Below are 27893 nucleotides of genomic sequence, written 5' to 3'. Positions count from 1 at the left end.
AGGAGACACCGCTCACCTCAGCTTGCACACTCAGAGGAGCCAGCATGTTACTGAGGTTATACGCACAAAGATACTCAACTCCAGAGTTTGTAGTCTCAAACTTTCACATAACCGAAGTTTCAAAGAACAAACGTCAATTGAAAAGTTTAGGTTTGCATGCAGTTTAGCTTTCCCTGCTTTACGAGAACAGGGGCAAACTGACTCTGAGAGCTCGTGCTCCTCCATGGTGTCAGTTACCAGGGTAAGAATTCCCAGGAAAGAAATTAGGGACCTCTCTGGGAACCCAGATACCTACCCGCCCCCCAAACACAGTCCTTCTTACTGAGGAACACAGTTGCTCCCTGCCGTGTGTGTAAGGGTTCGCGAGGAAATTTATGGTCAACGCTCCCTACAAATCGCATTATTCTCTTAACACCGCAGTGAGCTCTCAAGTCCCTTTCGGCTACTAGAAACACTGACCGCGAACCTCCTTAGACCTATGTCATGTCTCCCGTGCCTCTCGAGTCCCAGGCCTGGCGGCCTGCTTCCTCCCTCGCTCGCCTTCGTCCTGACTGACACACTGGCTGAACGTGTTGCGGGACTCCCTCCTCGTACTCACTGTATTATTTCTATTTTCGGGTGACACTGGGGTGTGAACTAGGGTCTCCCCACACTCGGCAGGTAGTTCTCTGTCACCGAGCTACACCCTCCGTTTCCCTCCGTGCTGTTTCAGTCTTTTGTTTGGATACAGCATTCATTAGGTTGCTGAGACCACTCTTGAACTCACGCTGTAAGCCCAGACAAGCCTTGAACTTGTGATCTTTGAGTCAGGCTCCTAAACCATTGGGAGATAGCGTGTACCACCCACCCCACAGCCTGACTGCTCACTGCCTTAAGACAAAAGTGAGGTGTAGGATTTACTTCCGAAATACCCACTTGAGTGAAAGGCTGGAGGCGAGCACTTGCTGCCCTAGGAGAAAGGGCATTTCTAATCTTTTAAAACTTTGCTTAACTAGGAGAGGTAAAATGACTTTGAAACCATAATATATTTCCATGTTATTTGGTTCCACCCTTTGGTCTGTACAGTTAGCATCTTCTGATATGTGTTAGTTCATTAGCTGGAGGTACATAAATTACTGTTTTACTATTCAGTTATTATTAATATTTATCTTGCTGCTTTTAAATGTTGCCCAACATTTAAAAGCCTGGATCCCTGATCCTTCTGCCTCTACTTCCCAAGTGCTGGGATTACTATCGTGTGCCCTATGCCAAGCTATCATGTGAGCTCCTGGGAACAATTATATGATGCTCTTCTAGAAGGGAGAAATATTGTTTATTTCTCCTGTGCTATTTATAGCACACCAACTATATAAAAGAAACATGGAATATGACTGCTGGTTCATCAAAGTGACTGAAATCATTAATAGCATGTTCTTCCTTCAAGTCTTAGTTTCTTTTTGTTCTATACACACATAATTTTGCAAGAAATCAAAAATTTCAAGCTTTTTTCCATGTTGATACAAATTAAATATATGTGTTTTTTTAACTTTTCTATATTTCCTCTGGATTTTTTAAAGTCTCTGAAAGATGTTTCATCTAAGGAAGATGCATGTGAAGAGGGCAGGGCAGAGCAGGGCAGGGCAGGGCAGGGCAGGGCAGGGCAGGGCAGGGGCTGCTGATTTTTACTGTGTCGGAGCATCTCCATCAACCACAGTTCCGGAAGCACTTTCAGCTTGATTAACTGTTGCCGTGGAACTTCAGACGCAAGGTGAGAGGGCTGTTACTCTCATTTGGTTTCTTGTTGCTTTTAGTTAGATGAGGAACTGTCTGCTGAGAGCTCTTCAGGGTGGATTCTGCAGGCTGAAGGCTGTTACCACTGACAGCGTTGGCATCCGTTTTAGGATGTGAGGGAATAGTCTCCCGTTTGCGGCCATATATATTCATCATATATTCAGTGTGTCTGGCCCGGGGTTCAGAATGCTTTTTCCTCTTCTGAAGACGGCAGAGGGATGATAAATATTCTAGTGATCTCTGGGGCACAGGCTGGAGCCATTCTGCGGTATCTGTCACAAGATTCCTTCCGGTTTTCAAAGCGAGCTTTCTGCTTGGTGTCCAAGGTAGGCTGTATCTTCTTGTATTTATGCTAGCAGTTGGAATGAGTCTAGAAAAGAAAGGAAACGGATGAGTTTTTGCCTGGTGTGTACCTACTTTGTGGTCCTAGGTATACTGTTATGATGCAGATTGTATATTTTCCCTCGGGTGAGCTCAATGGCCCTTAAGACTTTATCCTCATCTTTATGAAGTTAAATCTTCATTTCTGGTTCTAAATGTTTAGCTCTACTCCAATCCTCTTCTAGATGTCCAGAGGGTGTGGTTATCTGGTACCTTCTTCAGGACTCACTGACTTCGTAAACTGGTCTATATTTTGCCATTAAAATGTAGTTTGTTCCATAAAACTAGGTGCATTATACACGGTATAAGATTTTTTAGATTAACTTGTAAGAAATCAGTGAGTTTGAGAGAAGTTTCCTTCAAGAGAGGAAGGTTTTTATTTTATTTTTTCTACATACTAATCCCAGTCCCCCCCCCCCATTCCTCCCCTCTTGATCCTCCCACCTTCCCATCATCCCACTCCCATATGATCCTCAGAGAGGGCAAGAACTCCCAAGGGGAGTCAATAAATTCTGTCTCATAACCGCGCTGAGGCAAGATCAAGCGCCCCCTCCCCCCTTGTGTCTAGGCTGAGCAAGGTTTCTCTTCATAGGAAATGGGCTCCAAAAAATCAGATCATTCACTAGGGATTGCTCCTGGCCCCACCGCTAGTAGTCAGATCATTCACTAGGGATTGCTCCTGGCCCCGCTGCTAGTGGCCCCACAAACTGCCCAAGCCACCCACTGTCACCTGCTTTCAGGAGGGCTAGACAGGTCCTATGCAGGTTTCCTGGTTGTCTGTCTACAGTCAGTGAGCTCCCGCTAGCTCAGGTCAGCTGTTTCTGTGGGTTTCCCCGTCATGGTCTTGGTCTTGACCCCTTTGTTCATGTTATTACTCCTCCCTCTCTTCAAAAGGACTCAGGAGCTCTGTCCAGCGGCTAGATTCACAACTCATTCTATTTTTCTTTAGAATTCTATTTAACTTGGAATGTTAACTATATTTTCATTACACTTTTAAGTTATGCAGTAATTGTAGCATTATTTGCACTTGGAAGAAGACAGACAGATTGCCCATACACTTCACCTGCTCCCTCTAGATGTGACATTTTCTAAAGTTACAGTGAACACACCGGTGTGTGGAGAAGACACAGAACCATGCCCTCGTATTGTTTCTCCAGTGCCCACTTCTCTCCTGTCTTGACTTCTCTTTAAACTCCTGGAAAACATTAGCTTGTCATCCAAATTATACCATTTTGTTATTTCAAGAATGTTATGTAAATGTGACCACACAGTGTGAAACCTTTTGGAATTAATTTTTCTGCCCGCCCAGTATAATTCTTTGGGAATTCATCGTTGTTCTGTTTCTCCTCTACTCATTTCTGTCCATTTTTTGAGTAGTAGTCAGGAGCTATACTACAGTTGAATGATTTATGCACTGAAGGACCTGCGGGTCTTTTCCAGTTTATGGGTGTTGCAAATCAAGCTGAATAAACATTTGTGTGCAGAATTTTGTGTGAACTTGTCTTCCTTTCACTGGGATTAAATTCCAGGAAAGCAGTTGCTGGTTATATGGCAGCTATGTATTTATTTTTGAAAGAGACTCTTGTCTGGGGTGACCCTGACCTTCCAGTCCTCCTAACTCTTCTCTCGCCAAGCGCTAGGACTACAAGTATGTGCTATCACAGGCAGCTAGGAGAGGCTTAGCTAAGAAGCTATCAGGTTTTAAAAGAGTAATTGCCCCAGTTTACGTTCCCAGCAGTGATATACAAATAACCCAGTGTCTACATCCTCACTGGCATATGGTACTCTTGTTGTTTCATGTTTTGTTTAGCTGTCCTGACGTGTGCAGCAATAGCTTACTGTATGTTAACTTGCATTGCTGATGCTAATACTTTTTGTGCTTGGGTGCCACCTGTGTATCGCTTAGTTAAATGCCTATTTATATCTTTTGCCCATTTTCTAGTGACTTTTTTTTTTCCTGAAGATTTCTTTCAAATTATATGTATGCCTCTGTGTTTGTGTAGGAAGATGTGCACGTGAGTACAGGTGCCTGTGGGGGCCAGAAGAGGGCGACAGATTCCCCCAGAACTGGAATCACAGGTGAGTGTAAGCTGCCCAATGTGGGTGCTGGGGACAAACAGGCCCTTAGCAAGAGCAAAGAGCAATTCATGCTGAGTTATCCCTTTGGCCTGAAATGCTTTTCTGACTGTTGAATTTTGGGTTTTTCTTACTTACCTTGCTATCCCAAGTGTTGGGATTACAGGCATGCATTACCAAGCCTGGCTTATTTTTATCCAGGCCTTTTGCAAAGTAAACATTTTAAATCCAACTTATTTTTTCTCTTTTATGAATCATAGTTTTGGTATTTATTCTAAAAATCTTAGCCTTAGACCTGAAGATTTTCTATGGTTTTTTAAAAGTTTTGTAGTTTTATGTTGTGTATTGGAGTCCATGCTCCATTTTGAATTAATCTATGTATAAGTGATGGATTTACGCGGTTTTGTTTTTTTAAGGCAGTTTGGCTTATTTTTGTGAATGAGCTCAGTTCCACAGATGTGTCTTCTCATTCTCCATACTATATTGTATTGCTGTCACTATATAAAAGTTCTTGAAATCAAAAGGCCAGTTCCTTTTGCCAAATCGTTTTTGATGTTCAGTGGTATTGTATACAAATTTGAGATTAGCCTTAACTATGTTTATAACAATTCTGCTGAGATCTTGATGGGAACCGTGCTGAATCTGTGTGTCCATGGGAGAGCTGACATTTTGAGGTTTCCAATCCACAACATGTTTATATTTTCCATTCATTTACACTTGGTTTTCAACATTCTTGGTGTTTTCAGCTCCAAGATCTGTACATATTTTGTAGAGCTACAGATATGCACTTCATGTTTTGAGAAGCTGAAAATGGTTTTGTATATGTAAATTTGGAGAGCACATGTCTCTTTCTTATAGGTAGAAATAGAACTGTGTTCATATGGTTGTCGTATTCTGAGGTCTAGAAAGACCAGCTGGCTTTTCAAGAAGTTTAAAAACAAGTTCCTTGAGACACTCTACATAGAGAACACCACTTTCACAACCAGGGGCCATGTTTTTCCTTTCTTCCTGTGGATATGCTTTTTCTTTTCTCTGGCCTCGCGCTGTGGCACAGAGGTGACTGAGAGGAGAGGGAAGCGTGGGCAGAGTAGCTGCCATTAGGTTGCCCAAGGCCCTTCGTTCCTTCTCTTCTGACAGTTGGGTTTCTTTGTCAATATTTGTCTATGCTAATTAATAGTGAACTGTGGGTTTTCTTCTTTATCTTGCAAATATAGAAGGTTACATTGCTTTTTAAGAACATTGAGTCATTCTTGAATTTCTGAAATAAGATTCACTGTCAAGTGGTAAATCATATTTTTTTTAAAAAATTAGCACTGAATTTTATTTGCTAATAGAATTAATAGGACAGAATTTTTTGATTTTCCATTTTTGTTTTCTCTTTGGCTGATTCTGGTCTTATGCCAATAGTGGCTTCATAAAATGAACTAGAGACTGTTTTCTTGCCTTCTGGAAGACACTGTATAGAGCTAGTGTTAATTAGTCTTTACATGTTTTGTGAAATTTTGATGTGAAACCATGTGGCCCATGAGATTCCTTTGGGGTGGTTAAAATTACGAATTCAGTTTCCTTCCTTACATACCTACGTAATGTAACAACGATTAAAGGAGGTCATGAATCTAAAAGGGAGTGGGATGGGACACGGGTGGAGTTGAACATGAGAGGGGTAGGAATGATATAAATGCATGAAGAAAAAGCCCTCTGAAATAAACCAGCTCTAGGGGGCATGAAGACATTCTAGTCCAGAGTGTCGTTCTGTGTGTGTGCACACTCTGAAGATATGATCTTCTGTAACTTACTCAACCTGCACTTTATGTGGTTTTCTTTGTGTGTGTGTTCTTGTACATGTGTGTATAAGAGTGCACATATGTGTAGACACCATAGGACAACTTCAAGTGTCATCCCTCACATACTATACACCCCACCCTCATGTTCATAGTGTGTTTGGTCTGGAGTTTGCCATGGAGGTAGATGGGCTGGTCAGTGAGCCCTAGTGGTCCACCTGTCTCTGCCTTCTGGGTGCTGGAACATGGGTGTGGGAACAAAACCCAGGTCATTGTGCTTGCAAGGCAAGGTCTTTCCCAGCCGAGCTACCTAGTTTTAGGGTTTCTTACTGTTTCACTCCCATTTTGCAAGATCTGCAAGGTCTTTAGTGACATCCAATTTCTTTCCTCATATTCATAATTTCTAATTTCTTTGTCAGTCTTGTTAGGGGTTGTCAATTTTATTGCTCTTTTCAAAAGATGGATTATTTTACTGAATCTTTTTCTGTCAATTTTCTGCTCAAATTTTATTAGTTTTTTCTTCATTTATAGGTTATTTTCTAAGATTTTTTTGTTTGTTTTTTTTTGTTTTTCAAGACAGGGTTTCTCTGTAGCTTTGGAGCCTGTCCTGGAACTAGCTCTGTAGACCAGGCTGACTTCGAACTCACAGAGATCCGCCTGCCTCTGCCTCCCGAGTGCTGGGATTAAAGGTGTGCGCCACCACCGCCCAGCTCTAAGATTTTAAATTACCTTTACTAATGTGTGTGTGTGTGTGTGTGTGTGTGTGTGTGTGTGTGCGCGCGCGCGCGCGCACGCATGCACACGTGCAGGCTGGAGACAACTCGTAGGAGTCAGTTCTCCCTGTTCATCATGTGCCAGCCTCCCACTCTGACTGTCTCACTGGGCCTTCTCTTTTATCCGCATGTGTTTAACTCTATAAATTTCCACCGATTAGCTATATTGCAGTTTCATTTTCATGAATTTAATATAATAGCTTTATTTCCTTTCAGTTTACCACTAACTCACAAATCATTCAGAAGTGTGTTGCTTAGTGTTTTTTTTTATGTATTTGTGTTTTTTCTTTTATTGTTTTGTTATTTCTAGTTTAATTCTACTGTGACCAGAGAATTGCACTTTGTATTGTCTATATTGCTTAAATGTGTTGAGTTTTGTCTTAAGACCTATGTGTGGTGTGTCTTTGGAAAGTAGTATGTTGAGTTATTGTTGGACAGAGTGTTCTATAATTACCAGTTATTTTTACTCTGAGCTCTTTCATATCTTTGCATATTCTCCATATGGCTACTGAATAAACTATGTGTCCAGTTCTCCCTTCATTGTGGCTTCACATATTTTACAGTCAGTTCGCTAGCACTGTGCATATATTTAAGGTTGCTGTTTGTTCTTAGTATACAGGGGTTTTAAAACTACTATACAGAACTCTTCTCTGTCTCTGATATTCTTGCCTGAAATCTGTTTTATCTAAAATTACCTTATCTACCCTCCTCGTTTTGTCAGTGCTTCAATAATATGCCATATTTCATCATTTTATTTTTAGCCTGCCGACACTGTCATATTTGAAAGCATTTTGTGTGAACTGCATGCCAGTGAACAACGCCTTAAAAATCTATTTTGCTAATTGCTTTCATTGTTTTATTTAAACATCTGGGTGTGATTATATATATTTAGTTTCAAAACTTGGGTGGCCAAGACAGAAGAACTGTTTGAACCCATAAGTTCAAGACTGATCAAGGAAATATATAAAGCAAGACCACACCTGGGAATTTGAAGAGTTGGATGGGTAAGGGGGTGGGGAAAATTAAGCTCAAGATGAGAAGAGGAAACTGATCAGAATGACCTTTATAAAAAATTATTTTCAAGAAAAAGAACTAGGAAGATCTAAAAATTAATTATTAAAAGGTAGTTTCAAAATACAAAGATGTCTGTGAAATTTGAATTTTCTAGCTCAATCTTAAGATAGTCATGATGAAGATACTTCAGCAAACACACCTGGAACAAATTTTTAAAAACAGAAAACCTTAGTGGGGAAGAAAGTATGCAAAGACAGTGTGGAGAGAACAGAGAAGAAAGAGAGAAAAAAGATGGAGAGAGGAGGAAAAGAAGGAAGAAAGAGGGGAAAGGCATTGGAGAGACCATAGAGGAAAACAAGAGGAGTGAGGGGAGAGGAAAAGAGAGATGGAGACAGAAGAGAAGACAAGAGAGGAGAGAAAGGAAAGAAGTAGAAGGGAAAGGGAGCGGGAGGGAACATTAGAAAAAAAAAAAGGACTCCAGTTGCTGGCACAGCAGTATGATTAAAACAACAGAGTCCAAGGATTGAAATTCCCAGTGACTCACCATCTTTTGGAGTAGTCTTGGTTTTAACTGTAACACCCCAGGGTTTTGATGGAAAGAACAGGGCAGACAGATCTGGTTCATCAAGATGTGAAAAGTCTGGTTACATTCTGATTTACAAAATGCTTCTCAGGGATTTTTACTGCTATATTAAATGGAATACCAAACATGGACTATTCGTCAGTATCCATACTCTGATGAGTGTTTGACCAGATATAAATTTAAAGGCTACAAACCATCTCGGTATCAATCATAACCCATGCAGGCCCTGTTCCCTGTGGATCAGGCCAGAAGAGACAAGCACAACGCCGAGACTGTAATTACGTGCAGTGTCAGAGCTTCCACCCGGCACTTCTGCTTCAGACGCACACATTCATTTCCAACATAGTTAGCTACGGGAGCTCTTGTTTCTTGCTTACCCCTTGTTCTCCCTTTACCCTGTATCAGTCAGTATCTATAGGTAACAGTGTAGAATATTGCTGTGCCAGTCAAACCAAGAATGTATAGAACAGAGAAAAGGCATCCTGAAAGACAGCTCTAAAACAAAGAAACAACAAACAAAGCAAAACAAAACATACACAAAACCCACAACCAACAACAACAACAAATCACAAAACAATGTGCTATTGTTACTGCTCCTTGTATACCCATAGCAGAAACTTCTGGGTTTTTGCTGCAGAATAGGGCTTCCAATAGTCATAAGAAACTATGTGACCTCCACCCATTAGCACAGTGCCAATCTTCTTTCACATTTGTGAACAAACAATTTGCATCTTTGCAAGTCTAGGATGGGGTGTGGCCACCTTCTACAGAATGGTGCTGAAGTGGAAAAGCCCTGGAGGATTTCTCCTCCCCAAGTTCCTGCATAACTGCTTTTCTTTCTGTTGCCACAAACCACCTTGAATTTTCTTACATTTCTTCCCTCTTATCATCATTATAGCTGTGTGCTTTTTAATCAATCTCTCTTAGACTGGTTTCTTTATTTGTATACACTTCAGTCTCACCCTGTCCGCACCGAGAGCAATCTAGATTTGAAATGTAAGGACTCTTTTATTACAACAACTAGAAAATTATTGCCTAGACCTTTTGCTTACTCTGGAGTCTCAATTTCTCAGGCTCTTTGCCAATATCTATTATATTTTGCAATTAGTTTTCCTGATTTGTAATTTCAAAAAATATTTTCTACGTGTTTATGTTTGCAGCCATGTGCTTTCCCAGCATGTGTGTGCAGGTGCCCACAGAGGCCTGAAGAGGGTGAGATCCCTGGAACTGGAGTTATAGATCCTTGTGAGCTACCTTGTGGGTGCCGGCAAGTGTGTGTGGCTCCTCGGCAAGAGCAGCCAGCTCTCTAAACCCATGAGCCATCTCTCCAGCCTTAATTTATAACCTTTAAAAATGATCTAATTTTTTATTACATGTATGTATGTATGTATGTATGTATGTATGTATGTATGTATGTGTGGGAATGTGCCTGTGGAGACCAGAAGAAAGTGTTCAATACACTGGAGCTGGATTAGGGGCAACTGTGAGCCACTATGTGGGAGCTAAGAACTAAATTCCGGTCCTCTGCGTGAGCAGTGTAACCTCTTAGTCACTTAGCTGTTTCTTTAGCACCCCCATTCATAATTTTGCTGATTTATACTCTATACTCTGTTTGCCTGCCTAGGTTCACATTATTTTTTCATATTTTAGCTGCTTAATTATGAAACTCAATTCCTGTCAAATAGGGTCTTTCCCATCACGACTGTGACAGCATTTCACTAGAAATTGCCACCCACTGCCCATTTTTGATTATATTGGTTTTGATGATTATACAGTAAAGGAATAAACATCACTAATACCCATCCAGAAATAATCACTTTTGAGGATATGTGCTTCTAGAGTTTTTCTTCTCCATTGTATTTGAATGTGTATAATGTATACATACATGTACACATAATCACACCAAATAAAGTGGGTATAAAGCTCATGTTACACACATATATTATGAACGTTATTTTTTATTAATTAATATTTGAAATTATCTGGCACGAGTGAGAAGGAAACACGGAACACACAACAAACCCGCTTAGGAGTTTATTAGAGGGTGTGCACAGGCCTGGGGAAGTCAGTGTGCAGAGAGAGAGAGAGGGAGAGAGGGACGGAGAGAAAGAGGGAGGGAGGGGGGGCAGGGGGATGGAGTGGTCGCATCATATGCAGATGACAGAGCTCATGCATGTGCTCAGGGCTCATGCCTGAGGGCTTGTCTGCACATGCATGGCCCTGGAACCAGGAAGTGACAGCCATATTGTGGCTGAATCATAACAATATTCATTTGCAATACTGAAATACTACAGAATATTTCATAATTAATTTTTATTCTTGAACATTTATATTTAATTTTTATCTCCTATAAACAATGATAAAATGAACTTTAAATATGTCTTATAATTCTTATTTAGTTTTTTTCCTTAAAGTAAACTTCCCAAAGTGGAATTCCTTTAGTCAAGAAGGTGGTGCGATGGTGACTCAGGAGCATGGGTGAGGCCCACGGCTCAGCCCTGAACACCACAAACAGGAGGAGGAGAAGGGGAGAATAACGTGAAATCAGGAGTTTTCATTTATATTGTTGAAATACCTTATGGAAATTACCAACCTGTGTCCCACAGTCAGGGAATAGATTCTCCCACTGAACAGCAAAAAAATTAAATGCTGTTTTATCACTGCTTTGATCTGTAATTTTCAAGTTAGCAAAATTGAACATTTCTAAATGTTTGTTGGCCATAATATTTTCTTTTCTTTCTTTCTCTTTCTTTCAAGATTTATTTATTTATTTATTCATTTATTTATTATGTATACAGTATTCTGCCTGCATGTATTCCTGAAGGCCAGAAGAGGGCACCAGATCTCACTATAGATGGTTGTGAGCTACCATGTGGCTGCTGGGAATTGAACTCAGGACCTATGGAAGAGCAACCAGTGCTCTTAACCACTGAGCCATCTCTCCAGCCACTGATCATGATATTCTTTTGTGAATTGCTTGGTTATAATCTTTGCCTATTTCCCATTAAAATCTCTGCAATTTTCCAGTTAATGTGTAGGTATGTACTCTGGACTTTGAAATCAATTTTAACAATTTGAATCCAAATTCTTCTACCTATTGTGTGACTTTGAAAAAGTTGTTTAATGTCTTTGCATCTTAATCTTGTTATATGTAAAATGTAAGATACTCAGTGTGACCTCTGTATTGGAGGTTTTGCATCTGCAGATTCAACCAAGAACAGATTAGAAATATATTTAGGGCTTAGATTAGTTATATCCAGGGATGTGGAAACTGTAAATATAGGGCCATGCTGGTCATAAGTATATAACTTAGAAAAATATCTAGCTCATAGGAAATATTTTATAAAATGTTGTCAATAATACTAATATATTTATTATGTTCAGATTTCATTATCCTTACTTTTATTTATGTAGTTTTCCTTTGTGCCTTAGAGAAAAGTTCTGTTTCCCATCTTTAAAAGAAATAATCTTATTATTGTTTTCCAAAGAGTACCAAATAGTTGCCAAGACAAATTATTTTAATCCTACTGCCTTCCCTCAGAAGTATAAAGTTTTAAAATATCTGAAAATCATCAATTCATGCTATAGTTACATTTTATTTATGCATACTTACTTTACAGATACAAACTAAAGTATTTTATATGAGTAATAGGTCAAATAATGCCTGATAATAATGCCTGATAACTTAATCCTTTACATACCTAGTATATAATTATGGCCTTAGGTTTTGTGATGTTGTGAATGCTGTTTTTTAAAGCCCATGTTTGTTTTTAAAGATATTGAACTAACAAGCTATACTTACTTATAAAACTGTATTAGATAGTAAGGAACAGGCTTGGGGGTGGCTTGGAGGTAGAACATTTGCATAGTCTAACAAGGTCCTGGGTTTGTTCCCAGCAATACATAGGTAAGCATGATGAAGGCCATTGACTTACTGATGTTGCTGGAAGTCAGCTCCTGAAGTGAATAGGTCTTTCATTTGAGTAGATTTCATGCTTTTAGAGGATTCCACGATAGGGAGTAAATACTGTAGTATTTCCTGGGTCTGAGCTATTCTTTTATCTCTGTAGATTCTTTTTTCATCATCTGTCCAATTTATACCAGTCCTCTTGCTTTGGAAAGATGCACATCTTTTTACTTTGCTTTTCAGTTCACGATGTGACTCTAGGGAGCAACCACAAATATACATACATACACATATACATATATACACATGTGAATATACATATGAGTATATTCATTCAGCAATTTTGTATTAAGCCAAATTCCACATGAGGGGTTTTGAGCCACTATATGGTTGCTGGGAATTGAACTCAGGACCTTTGGAAGAGCAGGCAATGCTCTTAACCACTGAGCCATCTCTCCAGCCCCCACATGAGGGGTTTTATCTGTAAGTCTTTGCTATCTAAAGTTTATGGCTGATAACAATGGGTAAGTAAAATACCTAGTAGGTTAAGTAATAAAGTTTACAGGGTAAAATAAGGCTAAGGAGGGAAATGGAGAATTCTAGGGTAGAAGATGATTGACTTACATATTCAATAAGAAGGCCTCTCCATGACTCTGATGTATCATAGGAGTCATGGGTTACGCCAAACAGATACCATGGGAAAGACATTTTGGACAAAGGACAGCCGAGAGCAAAAGCTCTCACTAAGATGGGAATATGGCAGCATGCTGAGGACACGAAGACAACATCAGTGGCTAAAGCAAGTGAATGAAAGGAAGGCTATAAATCAGGTAGCAGTGTGAATTTAGACAATATAGGACCTCAGAGGTCAGTGCTTCTCAACCTTCCTTATCAATAACCCTTTAATACAGTTCCTCATGTTGTGGTGACCCTCTAACCAAAAATTATTTCATTGATACTTAATAATTGTAATTTTGCTACTGTTATGAATTATAATGTGAATATCTGACCCCTGTGAAAAGGTCATTTGACCACCCTCAAAAGGGCTGTGGCCCACAGGTTGAGAACCACTGTCATAGGCCATCATAAGAACCATAAGTGTTAATGGGAGGGCTTTGAACACAGACGTGCACTGTTGATGAGGAGTGTAAGATGGTGCAGCTAATGTGGAGAACAGTATAAACAAAAAGCTAAAAACACATTTATCATATTCACAAGTGGATTCCATCAACCCCAAAAGAATTGAGAGCATGGCATAAAAGACACATTTGTCCCCCACATCCACAGCAGCGTTATTTACAAAGTGAAAGCAGTCGAAGTGCATGGAAATACTGACATTGTTAAATCTTGAAGTTATGGTGCTAGGTAAAAGAAGGTAGTTCCCAAAAGACAAATACTATATCTGTCTTCTAAATATTTAACTTAACTTATAGGGAATGTCTAGGTACAATATGTAGAATAGTTTCCAGGGGCTGAGAGAAGGAAAAGCAAGAGCTGTTTAATATGCATAGTTTCCGTATTTTAAGATTAAAAAGTCTTAAAGATTGTTTGCAGAATAATGCCAAAGAACTTAACACTACTGACCTATACCCTTAAAAATCATTGAGGGAAAATTTTATATTACATAAAATTTATGACAATTAAAATAAAATTAACATACTCAGGAACAGAACAAAGAAAAACCCTGGAAGGAAGGCTGACGATTAGTCTTGCATCTTAAAGAGAGGGGCAGGATCATTTACATGTAAATTGTTATTTAACAACATAAGGAAAAGTAAATCACAATTAAAACTAAGTCAAGAAAACACACTGTGCTTTGTTGTTTCTTAAAGTGATTATCCAGTTTGAGATATATAATAGATTATTTACAGGCAAAATTTTAATTTGTGGAGTCTGCTTTAAAATACTCTAGGAAAATGTAGTGGAAATACAGATAAAACAAAAAATCAAGAAGCTAATAAAGGAGGGTGGTGGGCCCTTCGAGTTCGTTATTCTGTACTCTACTTTTAAGTTTGAAAAATTCTCCAGTGAAGTGCCTTTTTAAAATAGAACTGCCTACTACCAAAAGGAAAAGAAACAGAATACTAAAACTCATACATCCAGCTGGATCTGAAAAATAATGACTACAGTATCTGTCAATCCTGACAAATGAACTGGTATCCAGTATCTCTAGAAGCCACTACTAGGTATTGAGCAAACACTCATTGAATATCTACTGTGTGCCTAGCACTTTGATTAGCTGGTAATTAAATATGGAAGACATAATCCTTAATTTCATTATGCTGGGTCAAGACTAGAGAGAAGCTAAAGCATCAATGAAATTCTATTTTTGATTTATTATCTATAATTTTTTGAGTTGTAAAAGTTTTTCAGGTGAAGGGGCCATGGATGGAATTAAACTTTCCTGATCTGTATAGTAGATTAACATGGCACATTCAGAAAATCACAGATTTGTTTTAAAATGAATGGCACAGATGTCACGTAAGTGTGATAAAGTTGCTCACAACTAGAGGCTTTGTTTGCAACAATAACACTTTCAGCAGCTTCTCTGAAATAAGAAGGCTTTGTGATTAGAAGATGATCAATGCATATGGTTGAAATCGAATAGCTCAGAACATTGAAAATTTTATTCATGGAAGTTATGTAATCAATTTTCATTTTTGAAATCATGGCAGAAGCATAAAAGAATAGGATAAATAAATTGAGATGGGAGTTGTGGGGACAAGTTAGGAGGTTAATTGTTATGGAATATTCCTTTACACTGTGAAGATATGTCACTGTGATTGGTTTAATAAAAATCTAAATGGCCAATAACTAGGCAAGATTTTCAGGACAGAAAGAAAGAAGAGAGCAGAGACATTGAGAGGCAGAGAACAAGCAACACTTGTAGGAGGACAGTGGAATCGAATTGAAGAGCCAGATATTAATCCACACACCTATGAACACCTGATTTTTGACAAAGAAGCTAAAATTATACAATGGAAAAAAAGTATCTTCAACAAATGGTTCTGGCATAACTGGATGTCAACATGTAGAAGAATGAAAATAGATCCATACCTATTGCCATGTACCAAACTCAAGTCCTAATAGATTGAAGACCTCAATTTAAATCTGACCACACTGAACCTGATAGAAGAGAAAGTGGAAAGTAGTCTTTAATGCATGGGCACAGGAGACCACTTCCTAAATATAAAACCAGTAGCACAGACACTGAGAGCAACAATAAATTAATGGGATCTCCTGAATTTGAGAAGACTCTCAAATGGCCAAAAGATACTTAAGGAAATGTTCAACATTCTTAGCCATCAGGGAAATGCAAATCAAAACAACTCTGAGATACCATCTTACACCTGTCAGAATGGCTAATATCAAAAACAGCAATGATAGCTTATGCTAAAGACCTTGATGGCCAAGTTCATTCCAGATATAGTCAAGCTGACAACCAAGAATAGCCATCACAGTTATTGTGCAGGCAATTAAGCAATAAAGAATGAATGGAATGTGCTAGAGATTTATATGTGGTTACAAGAGCTGGAATTAAAATTATACTCCTTAAATTTGGAATTGGGTCATCATAGGTCCCCTATCTGCTCAGCTCTGCTTATGTTTACATGCCTAGATTATGACTTCTAGTGCCATATAATGTGACTACAGGCACTGAATAGCCTCTCACAGAGAAGATGAAGAAGAAAGAAACCTTACCAAAAGAAAATAGTAGAATTATGTATTTCCATAAATTACAAACTTGATGACATTTCTGTTACATATAGTGTATATGAATCAGATGGAACTCCCATTAGATGGTTTAAAAAATCTTTCCTTCCCTCCCTTCCTTCCTTCCTTCCTTCCTTCCTTCCTTTTTTCCTTTTTCTTTTCTTTTTTTTTTTTGGTTTTCCAAGACAGGGTTTCTCTATGAAACAGTGCTATCTATCCTTGAACTTACAGAGATCCATCTGACCCTGCCTCCCAAATGCTGGAATTAAAGGTGTGTGACACCACCGCTCAGCTAAAAAAAAGTCTTTCTTAAGAAAAAGCAACACGACTATTAATAGAAAATAAAAGAACCCCCCAAACAGTCTTCAAATGTTCTTTAATTCATAGGTGTGAGGGCTTAAGGCATGGATATTAAGGCATTTTTGGGCATATTTTTGTGGACTTCTTTTTAAAAACATAAATATTCCCCAATGGAGAGAGAACAGAGCAAGAAACTCTTTCTTTAACCCATTGTTCAGCTGCAATTTGTTTTCCTTTTGTTGCTTAGGCCTCATCAATATTTAAGATATATTAGTGATATTAGGAAAAGTAGTTATGGAGTGTAAGCAGAAAATCTGTGGGAGTGAAACATCCTGAAAGGAAATGACTGCCGGGTGCCATGACTTATTTCCATAATGGATAAGCAGAAGAGTAGGCAATGTAGGAGTATGGCATTTGTGTTAGTTAAGCCCAAAGAAAAGAATACTTAGACATAAAAATGTTGGCAGTATTTGTTATAGATTTACTTCTCCACTCTGCTTTGGCAGGCAAAACTCATTTTTGTACTGTCTCTCATCAGTAAACACAAACAGTTCCAGAACTAGAGTCTGACTGGACCTTATATAATCCACATATTTTCTTCTTGGTAAATTCAATAACGGGAAAGGACAGAAGAGCGATGATGAAGACATGGTACTTTAAAGGGAATGCAGAGTAGAAAAGGAAAGGGTGCTAGCTCCTGTTGAAACAGACATATTTTGAGAAGAGGGGAAACATAACTTTTAATGTCATCAGGACTCAATAGGATATTTGTTTATAAAATAAAGTAGTATGCAGAGAAGAGGATCTTAGTTAAAATCTAGATAAGGTTGAAAACAATTATTTCAGTTTCTAAATTACATTAAAATGTTTATTATATGTATGGTGTGTGTGGAGAGGGTCATGCACATGTTGAGAACAGAGGAAACTTTGTGGAGTTGTTTTTCCTCTGTCTCTAGGTGAGTTCTAGGCAGTTGATCTCAGGTCTTCAGGCTTTGTAGAAAGCCTCTAGCTTTTCTCTCCCATCCCTAGGCATACTTCAGTTGTATTGGTACCTCTAGCATTCTACCAAAATTTCTCCAATCAAGATCCCCAGAACATCCAATGTTATAAAATTCAAGTCAGTCCATTTCAACTCATCAATCAGAAGTCTCAGACTCAAGCTGACCATTCTTTCCTACTTGACACTGGTGTGGGACAATTGTTTATATTCTGTCAATTATGTTTTAAATAAACACTAATTGGCCAGTAGCCAGGCAGGAAGTATAGGTGGGACAACCAGACAGGAAGTAGAGATGGGTCAATAAGAACAGGAGAATTCTGGGAAGAGGGAAGCTTTTTCTGCAGTCTTGGCCCCGCCCCAGAAGAAGCAAGATGTGACTACATCGCTGAATAAGGTACCGAGTCACGTGACTAACATAGACAAGAATAATGGGCTAATATAGGTTATAAGAGTTAATAAGAAGCCTGAGCTAATGGCCAATCAGTTTTATAACTAATGTAGACTTCTGTGTGATTTTTTTTGGGACTTAACGATTGCGGGAACTGGGCAGGACAAAAACCTCAGACAACAAGACACTTTCTTGCTTGGCTTCCAGGTCTACATATTCTCTGCATCTCTCTCCTATGGGTTTTCCTTGTATACTACCTCCTATCTCAGAGTCTTCTGATTCAGTTCCTATTCTTTTTTGGACCCATCATGGAAGGGTGTCTTGGAGATTTGGTCCTTTGTTATTTTCTATCTATAATGTATGCTCACTTCCTTATACATGCCTTTCAGAGCATGCTTTAAACCATGGTCTATGTTTTCAAAATTCCCAAATGTATCCTACGTTCAATTCTCTTTTCTGATGCTAACAATCAGCAGTCTATTCAGTAGCTCAACTTCAACAACTAAGAGACACTTCCAATGTGGTGTGTCTAGACAAGATTGCAGCTCCATCCCTAGTCTTTCCTGTTTCACCAGATAATACTTCCATTAAGCTGGTTGTACTGATCCAAGACCATGGCATTCCAACAGTTGTCAAGACTTGTGAAATCATCACTACAATCAGAATATAGGAAAGATCATCCCTAAATGGATTCTTATGGTATATCCAGTTTTCCATATAGCTTCTACTCTAGGGAACTGTATTTGTTTCTTTTTCTCTCCAGTAAACGTTGCTTTCATATAAATGCAATCATACAGCATTTTCTATTTTATGTTAGGTTCTTTCTTTCTTTCTTTTTTATCTTTTGAGACAGGGTTTCTTTGTATAACAGTTATGACTGGGGTTTCTTTGTATAACAGTTATGACTGTCCTGGAACTTGCTTTGTACACCAGTCTCATCTCCAACTCACTGAGATCCACCTGCTTTTGCCTCCCAAGTGCTGGGGTTAAAGGTGTGTGCCACCACTGCCCAGCCTATGTCTGTTTTTTTTTTTTAATTTAGCATGACTTTTAGATTCATTAAGTAGAATGAAGTTGAAGTTGACTTTAGTTTTACCTCTACAACTTAACCCTACATTTGTTACTTAGATGAATGAGAATTGGACCAGTGTTCTTTGGGCTTCTGTAAGGGGTAGTTCTTGGACATATCTCCAGACAGTATTATGGCCTACAGAGGTTTTCAATTGTTTTGGAGCCACTTTAGAGACACAAAGTTAAAGGTTGTTTACAACTGAAAACCCCATGCTGGGAAGCAGAAACTACCAGAAGATGGTCATAGCATTAAGACAAATGTTCCTTGGTTGTAGGATAGTGATAATAGAGCTATTTTGAAGGATGCAGTTAATTTTTTCAAGGCTATATTAAACCAAAGAATTTTTAAATGTGCTCACTCAGATATAAAATAAGGTAAGTGTAACATGTGGGGCCGGCTTGTTGGGGTTTCTGTCCTGCCTGGTACTCCACAGCCGGCAAGTCCCAAAGAAAATCACACACAGGTCTACATAAGTTATAAACTGATTGGCCCATTAGCTCAGGCTTCTTATTAGTTCTTGTAGCTTATATTAATCCATTGTTCTTATCTACATTAGCCACATGGCTCGATACCTTTCTCAGCCGGGCAGATTATATCTTGCTTCTTCTGTGGTCTGGGCAGGACGGGGGGAGGAATGGGATTCCTCCTTCCCAGAATTCTCCTGTTCTACTTCCTGTCTGGTTTACCCACCTATACTTCCTGCCTGGCCAATCAGCATTTATTTAAAACATGATTGACAGAATACAGACAATTCTCCCTTACCAGGTAAGTACTTTCCAGACACAAGAGGGCAATGGTTATGAATTCTCTGTTTACTAATGTAGTTCCCATAATTAGGATTGGATGAGATTTATTATGATGACATAATATAAAGAATCTTTGTGTATTATTAAAGTATTAAACAATAATTTAAAAAACCTGTTGGTATTCTCGTCTTCTCAATCCAATTTGAAGTTTGTTTGCTCACAGGACACTTCAGGGATGCCACTTTGAAACAGCTCTCATACATGTCGGTTCCTTTGGACTGAACTGCTTCCTGGACTGGGCCCTTACAAGTTTCTAAAATATGTGTCCGTTGCTCTTTGATAAGACTCTGACTCACACGTTGGGAGCTGAAAGAAATTGAGTACTGTAATCTCAATGTCAACTACTTACACAAGAGTAATGCAGCTTTTCTATTTGCATTTTATTCCTTAGTATGTAATCTCTGAGCTCTCACCAGCCTGTGATATAGGCTGGATAACTAGTACTAGTCCCACAGGGGGATAAAGATTAAGCAATTTTCTTATGATCACACAGGCAATAAGAGGCAGCATCAAATCTAACAATCCTGTCTTCTAATTCCAGTGCTTTTCCTGTTCTCTTTGTAAAGATATATTTTAATTTATGTGTATGTGTTTGTGTCTGCATGAATTTATGTGTACCACATGTCAGCTGTACAGGTCCTCTAGAAGACAATAAATGCTTTAACCACTGAGACTTTTCTTTGGTCCCATCTTTTCTTTTTTCTCTTTTTGAGACAGCGTTTCCCTGTGTAGCAGTCCTAGTTGTCCTGAAACTAGCTCTTGTAGATCAGACTGACCTTGAACTCACCTGCCTCTGCCTCCGGAATGCTGGGATTAAAGGTGTGTGCCACCACTGCCCGACTCCCCATCGTTTCTTATCTTGATATTTATCATTTGATTTCTTTCAATAGAATATCTTATCTTAAAATTCTTAATTCTAGGTCCAAGTATAGTTATGTCTAAAGATGCTTGTCATATTATCACTTATGTAACCAGTTCTCTAGGCTTTTGGAATAAGAGAGTACACACTCAAACAGAACCTTTTCTATTGTTGAACAGAAATCAGGTTCTTGAGAAAGAAGCCAAGCAAGGAAGAGAAAGCCTCTTGTACCTTTTGTAATAAAATTACATAGTTGTGCAAATTCAGTGAATTCTCAGAGGCTTATCTGTGATTGTCTAAGTCACCGTCCAGACAGTGGTTGATATCATTATTCCTATGGACAGAAAAATTGGCCAAAGGTAATAGAGATATAATAGTGACTAGAGATTCAAAGCTGGTCAATGTAATCTATGACTTCCCTTTTTATGCCTTTTCCATAGACACTATGAGACGGTAGTAAAACACATGCTTGCTGTGTATGCATTCTACAGTGATAATGAATTTGCCAGAAAGTTTTATTTTTAGAATGAGAAGCCAGATAATTCAATCATAAACATTTAGCTAAGACTTTAAAATTTGGGGATATTGAAATTGTCTCAGAACCCTTCAAAACTGCATCTGTGAGTGCTCTTACATTTTAGAGTGAACTAGACAGGTAGGATCTAAAAAAAAAAATGCTTGATCAACAATTTTTTTAAAAGAGTAACCTTATCTGTTGCTTTAATTCAAAATCAAAACATTCTAAATAGAAGAAAAAGAATAATATGTTTAGGAGAAATCAAGAATAGTTCACCAACCTTGGGTGTGTTTTTCGGGCATAAAAGCTGTGTCCAGGAATCTTCACTAAAAAGGATAATATAGCATAAGATATCTAGTTACATTTTAAGATCAACAGATGTTAATTTTTCTTATTTTCTTGGTAATTACTTAGTACACTTAATGACTAGGTAATTTAGTTCAGCTTTAGTTTAATAATGTTTTGTTCATGTACATGAAATATATGAGCACATTTTCCTCTACTGAGCCTTTTAATAAGACTGTTCTGAAAGAAGAATAAATAGAAAAATAATATCTATATATTAATTACCAATTGGAAAGTAACCTATGGGCTGGGAGTATAGCTCAGTGGCAGAGGTCTTGCCTTGCATGTGAGAGGCTCTGAAGACACAAACAAAAAGGAAGTTGAAGAAGAAGAAGGAAAAGGAAGAAGAAACAACCACCATCACCAAAAGTCAAAATAAAACAACCCCAAACTTGTGAAGGACATTTACATATACACTGATGTGATCAACATTTTAGAGAGTTGATATAGGATACAGATGTATTAGATATGTATATCAAATAACTATTATGAAAATATTTTAAAATAAAAGTTGGGGCCTATATTATATATTACTATATATTATCTTCCTTACAATTATATATATTTTATTATTTAAGTAAAATAATAATAGAATTAGTTAACAGTGGCACTCATAATTAACAGAAGAACAAGTTAATCAGGATATAGTGATGAAATATACTTTATAGTATTTCTTTCCTCTGATATAGACGTCAACTCTTTTTAAAGGTATGGTCTTATGTAGTTTAGACTAGCCTCAAAATCTCCATATACGAGATCTGCATATCCCTCAATTAACATGCAAGTGAGATCATCATCTATTATTTTGACCGGCATTGTTTGGAGGAAGGTGAAAATATTTTCAAATGACTTAATTCTTTTTTGTCTAATCCCAGACTCATGAAACTTAGTCTACCTACATGTTTTTACTTCCTTTCCTTGAGGATGCCTCTGTCAACTTAACAGGTAAAGTGAAGGCACACCAAATGTGAGAACAAATGAGTTATTCAATTTAAAGTGAAGATGGCCACCTGGGACATAGTTTAGTAGCCCAGAGTAAGTGCTCTGAGGTTTACAAAATTATGGCTGCATATATAGTTTTAAGCTGCATGAGGGATTTGAAATGATTTGTTCTGGCTAAGTTAAATTGCCTTGTAAAAAGTATAGTGTATGTAGCATTCTCTGGGTAGTTTGTGGGGAGGGGTCTATTGTGAAAGTTAGTAGAACTTAATAAACTATGTTTTAGGAATCTGAAGTATGCCAGGCCCTAAGCTCAGCTTCATCTGCGGTCCTTTTGATCAGGGTTCAAGACTTAACTGTGGATGTATGTGAGAGTAGCTCTGTCTCCCTAGTACATGTTAAGTGTCCAAATCAATTTCACTCTAGTTTATTTTCCTTGACACTTAATCTCAAATTAGTTTCTCCATGCTGTACCATATCCTCTATTGTTTGTGTGCGCGTGCGCTTGTGTGTGTGTGTGTGTGTGTGTGTGTGTGTGTGTGTGCCTGTGTGAAAGACTGATGTCCTGTGTCTTCCTTAATTGTCGTATTCCTATATTTGGAGATGAGGTCTCTTACCTGAACCCAGACCTTCCTGATTCGTCTACTCAAGCCAGCTACTGGGGATCTCACTTCTGCCCTCAGTGGCCCACCATGTCCACCTGGGCCCTATTTTTAGATATCTGTCTTCCTAAATACTTAGATATGTCCTTTAATTGTCAGTGAAACAACATAGTCTCTTAGCCTGCTTGAGAGAGAGAAGATTAGGTCAGGCAGGCATTGGGATGGTACTCATTATCTTTTCAATTTCCTTAACTGAAAGCTCTTTCGCAATAGTTGCTTCATTGCTGAAGCTCTTTAGCAACAGAATGAACTATATTGCAATTTAATAAACAACTTGTGGTCAAAAGTTGTATCAGCCCGATGGATTCGGACTAATGAATTCGGGCTCAGACTAGAGTACTCTCAAAGTTTATCTCTGCCTTAGGATTTGATGAGTGTAAGTGCAAATATTAGATACAATGAGGTAAAACATTCTGTTCTCTTTCTGGTAGTATAAAACTCTAAGAAACAGATTCATGTCCATAACTAGTCATGCATAGGGAGGGGCTCATTGAGCCCTACCCCTTTGTGTTGCCTGGTAGCTTCTGGGAGAAGGGGAGTCATTGTCTTCAGTTGTGTACCCACTGCCAATCCAACAGTCACTTGTGAATCTATGGCCACAAAGTCAGTTCCAGTTAAACTTAGCCACAAAACAAAAAAAGACACGAATGTAGGAAAGGGAGTGTGTGTGTGTGTGTGTGTGTGTGTGTGAGAGAGAGAGAGAGAGAGAGAGGTAAATACAAAATTAAAAACAAACTCATGTATAACCAATTTCTGCTGTTTTTTTCTAAGCATTTCTAGAGCCAGAAAGAAGTAAAAAAAAAAAAATCAAGCTCCTAATTTTCTGTTAAGGTGAACTACTGGTTGGCAATCTGTTTTTAAGATAACATCTTATTCTTTAAAATATGTAGATCTTGATTAGATAAAGATTATTATTGCACATGTTCAGATTATAGGTGCTCACACGTTTCTGAGCCCTCTTTACTTACCCAAGCCTTGATTAGGCAATGGTCTTCTGAAACAATGAGCCACATAAACATCCGGTACAGTTGGCCTTGGATCTAGAGAAGACGGTAAGGATCATAGCAAATAGAAAGGAATGATGGATTATTGACAGTTCATTAATATTTTGTATCTCCTTTCAAAATAAAAAGTTCAAATAATGTGTGAATAGTAGTTGAACTCAATGAAATTAACATATAATATCTTCAAATATAAATTTTGTTGTATTTCAAGTATTTATACCTCTGGGGAAACAATTCCTTCTCTAGGAGTTTATCTTTTAAAAAATTTGTGTGTGTGTGTGTGTGTGTGTGTGCACATGAATGTGTGCATGTGCATGCCATAACATATGTGTGGAGGTCAGGGGACTCCCTCAGGGTCTCGTTTGTTTCTGCATGTGCCAAGCGCCAAGGTATCTGGCGTACAAGCTTATGGAGATTCTCCTGTACACTTCTATCTTACCCTCGGTATATTGTAACTACAGTTGTGTGCTCCTGTGTCTGATTTATATAGGTTCTGAGAGTCCAAACTCAGGAACTCATGCTTGAGCAACAAACATGTTACACGATGGAGCTTTGTTCCTAGCCCCTTTTGTGTTTATCTTTATTTCTGATTTCTGACATTTTAAACAAAAGTTATATTAAAAAAATCACTGAATTCCTTAGCGATCACTATCAGAAAGAGAGACTAGTTTGAAGTTCTAGTGAAATTAATCTTACCTAACCTCCCCTGTTCGTGGTAAGGTTTTTATCTTTCAATGTTTAGTTTCCTATTTCACAGACTGAATGAATTTATGCACACATGTATGTATACATTTTAATTAGGTTACCTCATCTCCTTTTGGGGAGATAATGGTGGTATAAATGTATAATAAATTAGCGCACACATACATAAAATTAAATAATTATTTTTGTTTACATAATGTACATATCTATATACTTATATATTTATTAAAGACACACATCAGACAGCACCTTGCAGCACAAACAAATGAATGCTGCAGATTTAATTTCTTTCCTGGGATCGTACTCTATTAAATTAGGAAATGACAGGAGTAGACAGTCTAAAAAACATGACATCCCTATATTCTCTTTGAGAGCAACTGTCCACAACCCGAAGAATGTGCCTCAAATATGTGGGCTCTCTGCTGTTCAGGGTCACTGACTACTCCTGTCACTGGTCCCTGGGGACACGGCTCTCACTACGGGCATTGTACCTGCAACACAGAGCTTGCTTACTTGCTTTTCTTCCCTGGTTAGAAGATGAGCTCCTGAAAGGAAGAACTGGTATCATATATTTCTTTAAAACATATTTATTTACTAATCATTATTGTGTCATGTGTGCATACATGAAGTGTTTGTGTGGCAGAGCACACGCCACTGAGAGCATGTGGAGTGCAGAGGACAGTTTTGTGGCATTGGCTTTTGCCTTCCAATTTGATGTGGGTCTTAGGGATCACACTTAGGATGCCAGGCATGTGTGGCAAGCGCCTTTGCCAGCTGAGCCATCTTGTCAGTCATCATATACATCTTAGAATCTTTGGCGCAGGGCAGTGGTGGAGCACACCTTTAATGCCAGCACTTGGAAGGCAGAGGTAGGCGAGGATCTCTGAGTTCGAGGCCAGTCTGGTCTACAGAGAGAGTTCCAGAACAGGCTCCAAAGCTACAGAGAAATTCTGTCTTGAAAGAAAACAACAACAAAAAATGTAAATAAAAATTAAAAAAAGAATGTTTGGCACCAAGCGCCAACCTCAAAGTTATAGCATAAAATGAGTGTTGCTGAATAAATTGTTTGTGAGAAGGTAAAACAGAAGTTTACCTTTCACATCAGAATTTGATTCTTCGTGTCTTTGGAGCAAATGTTCTTTACCATAAACCTAATGGAACAGAGAATCAGAAAGTAGGATGATGTATTATAAACATGAAACTGCGGTATGCTTCTTATTTTATTATAATATGAAGGAAGGGTTTTCAACAAACATTTCTTATTTATTTTTATTTTATTTTTCTTTCATTAATAAATAGCAGGAAAAATCAGTATTTTTGTTTATTACTAAAGAGAGATTTTTTTTCCTCATACAGCACTCATATATCTTGACAAAGAGATAAAGAATATTTTCTTGAGCTTTGTAAAGAACTCTAAAACAAAGGAAACTGAAAGTATACTGCTTTCTCTTTTGAGAGGAAACACAAACCTGACATTCTCGACTAAAAGAGATGCACACTGAACTTTTGACTGTGAACCTTGACTAATGTACAGATCATTGTGAATGAAAACATTTTCAAGCTTTTGTTTCTTTGCCTAATATTATAAAGAATTTTCTAAAAGGTCTGAGGAGGGAAAGATAAATGAAAAGCATTTTTGCCATCATCTAGTGCATATAATTCAGTAACACTAGACTATGAAATAGGGTTGATGCATAGTGACACAGTTATATCCCTGTTTATTTGTTTGTTTGTTTTTATGGAAAAGAGAATGATAGAACTTTAGCCAGTAGGGAAGCTTTCTTCATCTGTTGCAAATGAAATCAATTCTCTGGGAAGAGACTAGGATGCTTTTTTGTTGTATGGCCTGGCTCTCTCCCAGGCTGGTGGGACTGGTGACTACGATGCTCTTCTGATTGGAGCCTGGCTATCACAGTCATAGGTCTCCAGGACCTGAATCCATACTTTATAAGGCAAGAATGACCAGGGCTCACTTATTCATTGGAGCAGAACCTAGGATGAAACCTCTAGCCAAACACTTGGGTTGGAGTAGGATTCTTTGTCCTTTCCTCTGCACTCACCCTGAACTTAGCCTCATAAATAGGTAGTTGGAGGCTAGATTACCAATGCCTTGCTCCTCCTGGGAATGTATCTCTGTTAGCCGTGGGGAAAGGTGTCACCTGTTTTCTTGGCTGTACTATTCTGCGGTAGCATTTCTGTTTAACTGAGCTGAGAGTGGAACAAGGACAGTTTGGATTCTCAGACTTGCTATTTTCAATGAACGTGAGGATATTTTAAATAGTTATTTTTTATTTTAACCTTATTTTTTATGTATAATCTTAGACTTTTAATGGCTGTTCTTCTTTCTTTGTTAAGCAGTGTTTGCCAGTTTGCCAGTGAAGAGATTTGCTGAGATCTCGGCTGTCATTTAGATGCCCATCTCTTGGCGCCATCTATTTTCATTCCTTCATATTTTCTTAGGTTTCCTTGCTTTTAAATTTCTTTTTAAATATCATATATTCATTCTGTAAGCTTTCTCAAATATTTTTAAGATAAAGTAAATACAAATGAAATTCGAACATGTCGCCTTAGCAAGACCTATCTCTCACCTGTCAAGGATCTTTTGAGATTTTGTAAATAGCAAATAATATGATCAAAGTTCTATTCAGTTTTTTCTGAGGAAAAATGAGAACACATGACTTGCTATTCTCTTGTATTCATATTTAAAACATTTTACATCATTACAGTAATCATGATTTACCTCTCTTGCGTAATTCCGGCGCTTTGCTAAGGTGGCATTTCTTTCCCTCTTTGTTTTCAGATACTTTTTCTTGTTTTTCCCCTACGTGAAAGAGTATTTTAAATTAGTATTTAATGAATATATCAAAGTCAGTCATTTTGAGTGTCTAAATACAGGCATTTTGAGACTCACTTCCTAGAAGATGGAGTAATGACCCCTTTCCTCCCACTGCAACTGTGAACCCTAGATGCATGCAAAGCAAACAGAAGAGTCTATTAAAAGGTAATTGGGCTTTAGAAATGTTTTCTAATCCCCAGGAGAGAAGATTACTCCATATCTGAACAGTAAAAATTTGTGGTTTTTGCCTAGGATGCCCAAAGACTTGGCTTTGGTCCCTAGCACACATGCATGCAAACTCAGAATTGTTTTGGTTCTATGTCTGTTATATACTATCCATTCTTTATTTTTAATGGGATGTCTATTATAATGTCCCAACTTCTGTTCCAGTATTATGGGTGTACACAAGAGGGGCAGATAACTTGCCTTATTTTATAGGTTTTGGTCCAGGCCTGGTATAGGAC

At 38.2% G+C, this 27893-nt stretch overlaps 1 protein-coding gene across 13 annotated transcripts in view; it reads right to left on the bottom strand.

Annotated features, from left to right (window-relative positions):
• Positions 1–209: 209 nt before the first annotated feature.
• Positions 210–27893, bottom strand: part of Agbl3 (AGBL carboxypeptidase 3) — a 77618-nt gene continuing 49934 nt past the window's right edge. For 4 of the 13 annotated variants that reach the window (XM_041675623.1, XM_041675624.1, XM_041675626.1 and 1 more), the window contains 7 exons: positions 27334–27414; positions 25687–25744; positions 23856–23927; positions 21222–21267; positions 19678–19871; positions 12314–12542; positions 210–2140 (listed from right to left, as the gene is read on the bottom strand). In XM_041675623.1, the coding sequence (XP_041531557.1) occupies positions 1717–2140; positions 12314–12542; positions 19678–19871; positions 21222–21267; positions 23856–23927; positions 25687–25744; positions 27334–27414 (1104 nt within the window). In that variant the 3' untranslated portion in view covers positions 210–1716. Of the gene's footprint in view, positions 2141–12313; positions 12543–15342; positions 15412–19677; positions 19872–21221; positions 21268–23855; positions 23928–25686; positions 25745–27333; positions 27415–27893 lie in introns of those variants that run through there. The other 9 variants (XM_041675628.1, XM_041675629.1, XM_041675625.1 and 6 more) reach the window with 9 other exon arrangements.

The sequence above is a fragment of the Microtus oregoni genome, unplaced genomic scaffold, assembly GCF_018167655.1.
Source record: "Microtus oregoni isolate MIOR12 unplaced genomic scaffold, Mior012 000026F_ref0000081, whole genome shotgun sequence".
NCBI lineage: Eukaryota > Metazoa > Chordata > Mammalia > Rodentia > Cricetidae > Microtus > Microtus oregoni.
Note: the sequence above shows the minus strand (reverse complement) of the source record. Positions and strands in the feature narration are given on the sequence as shown.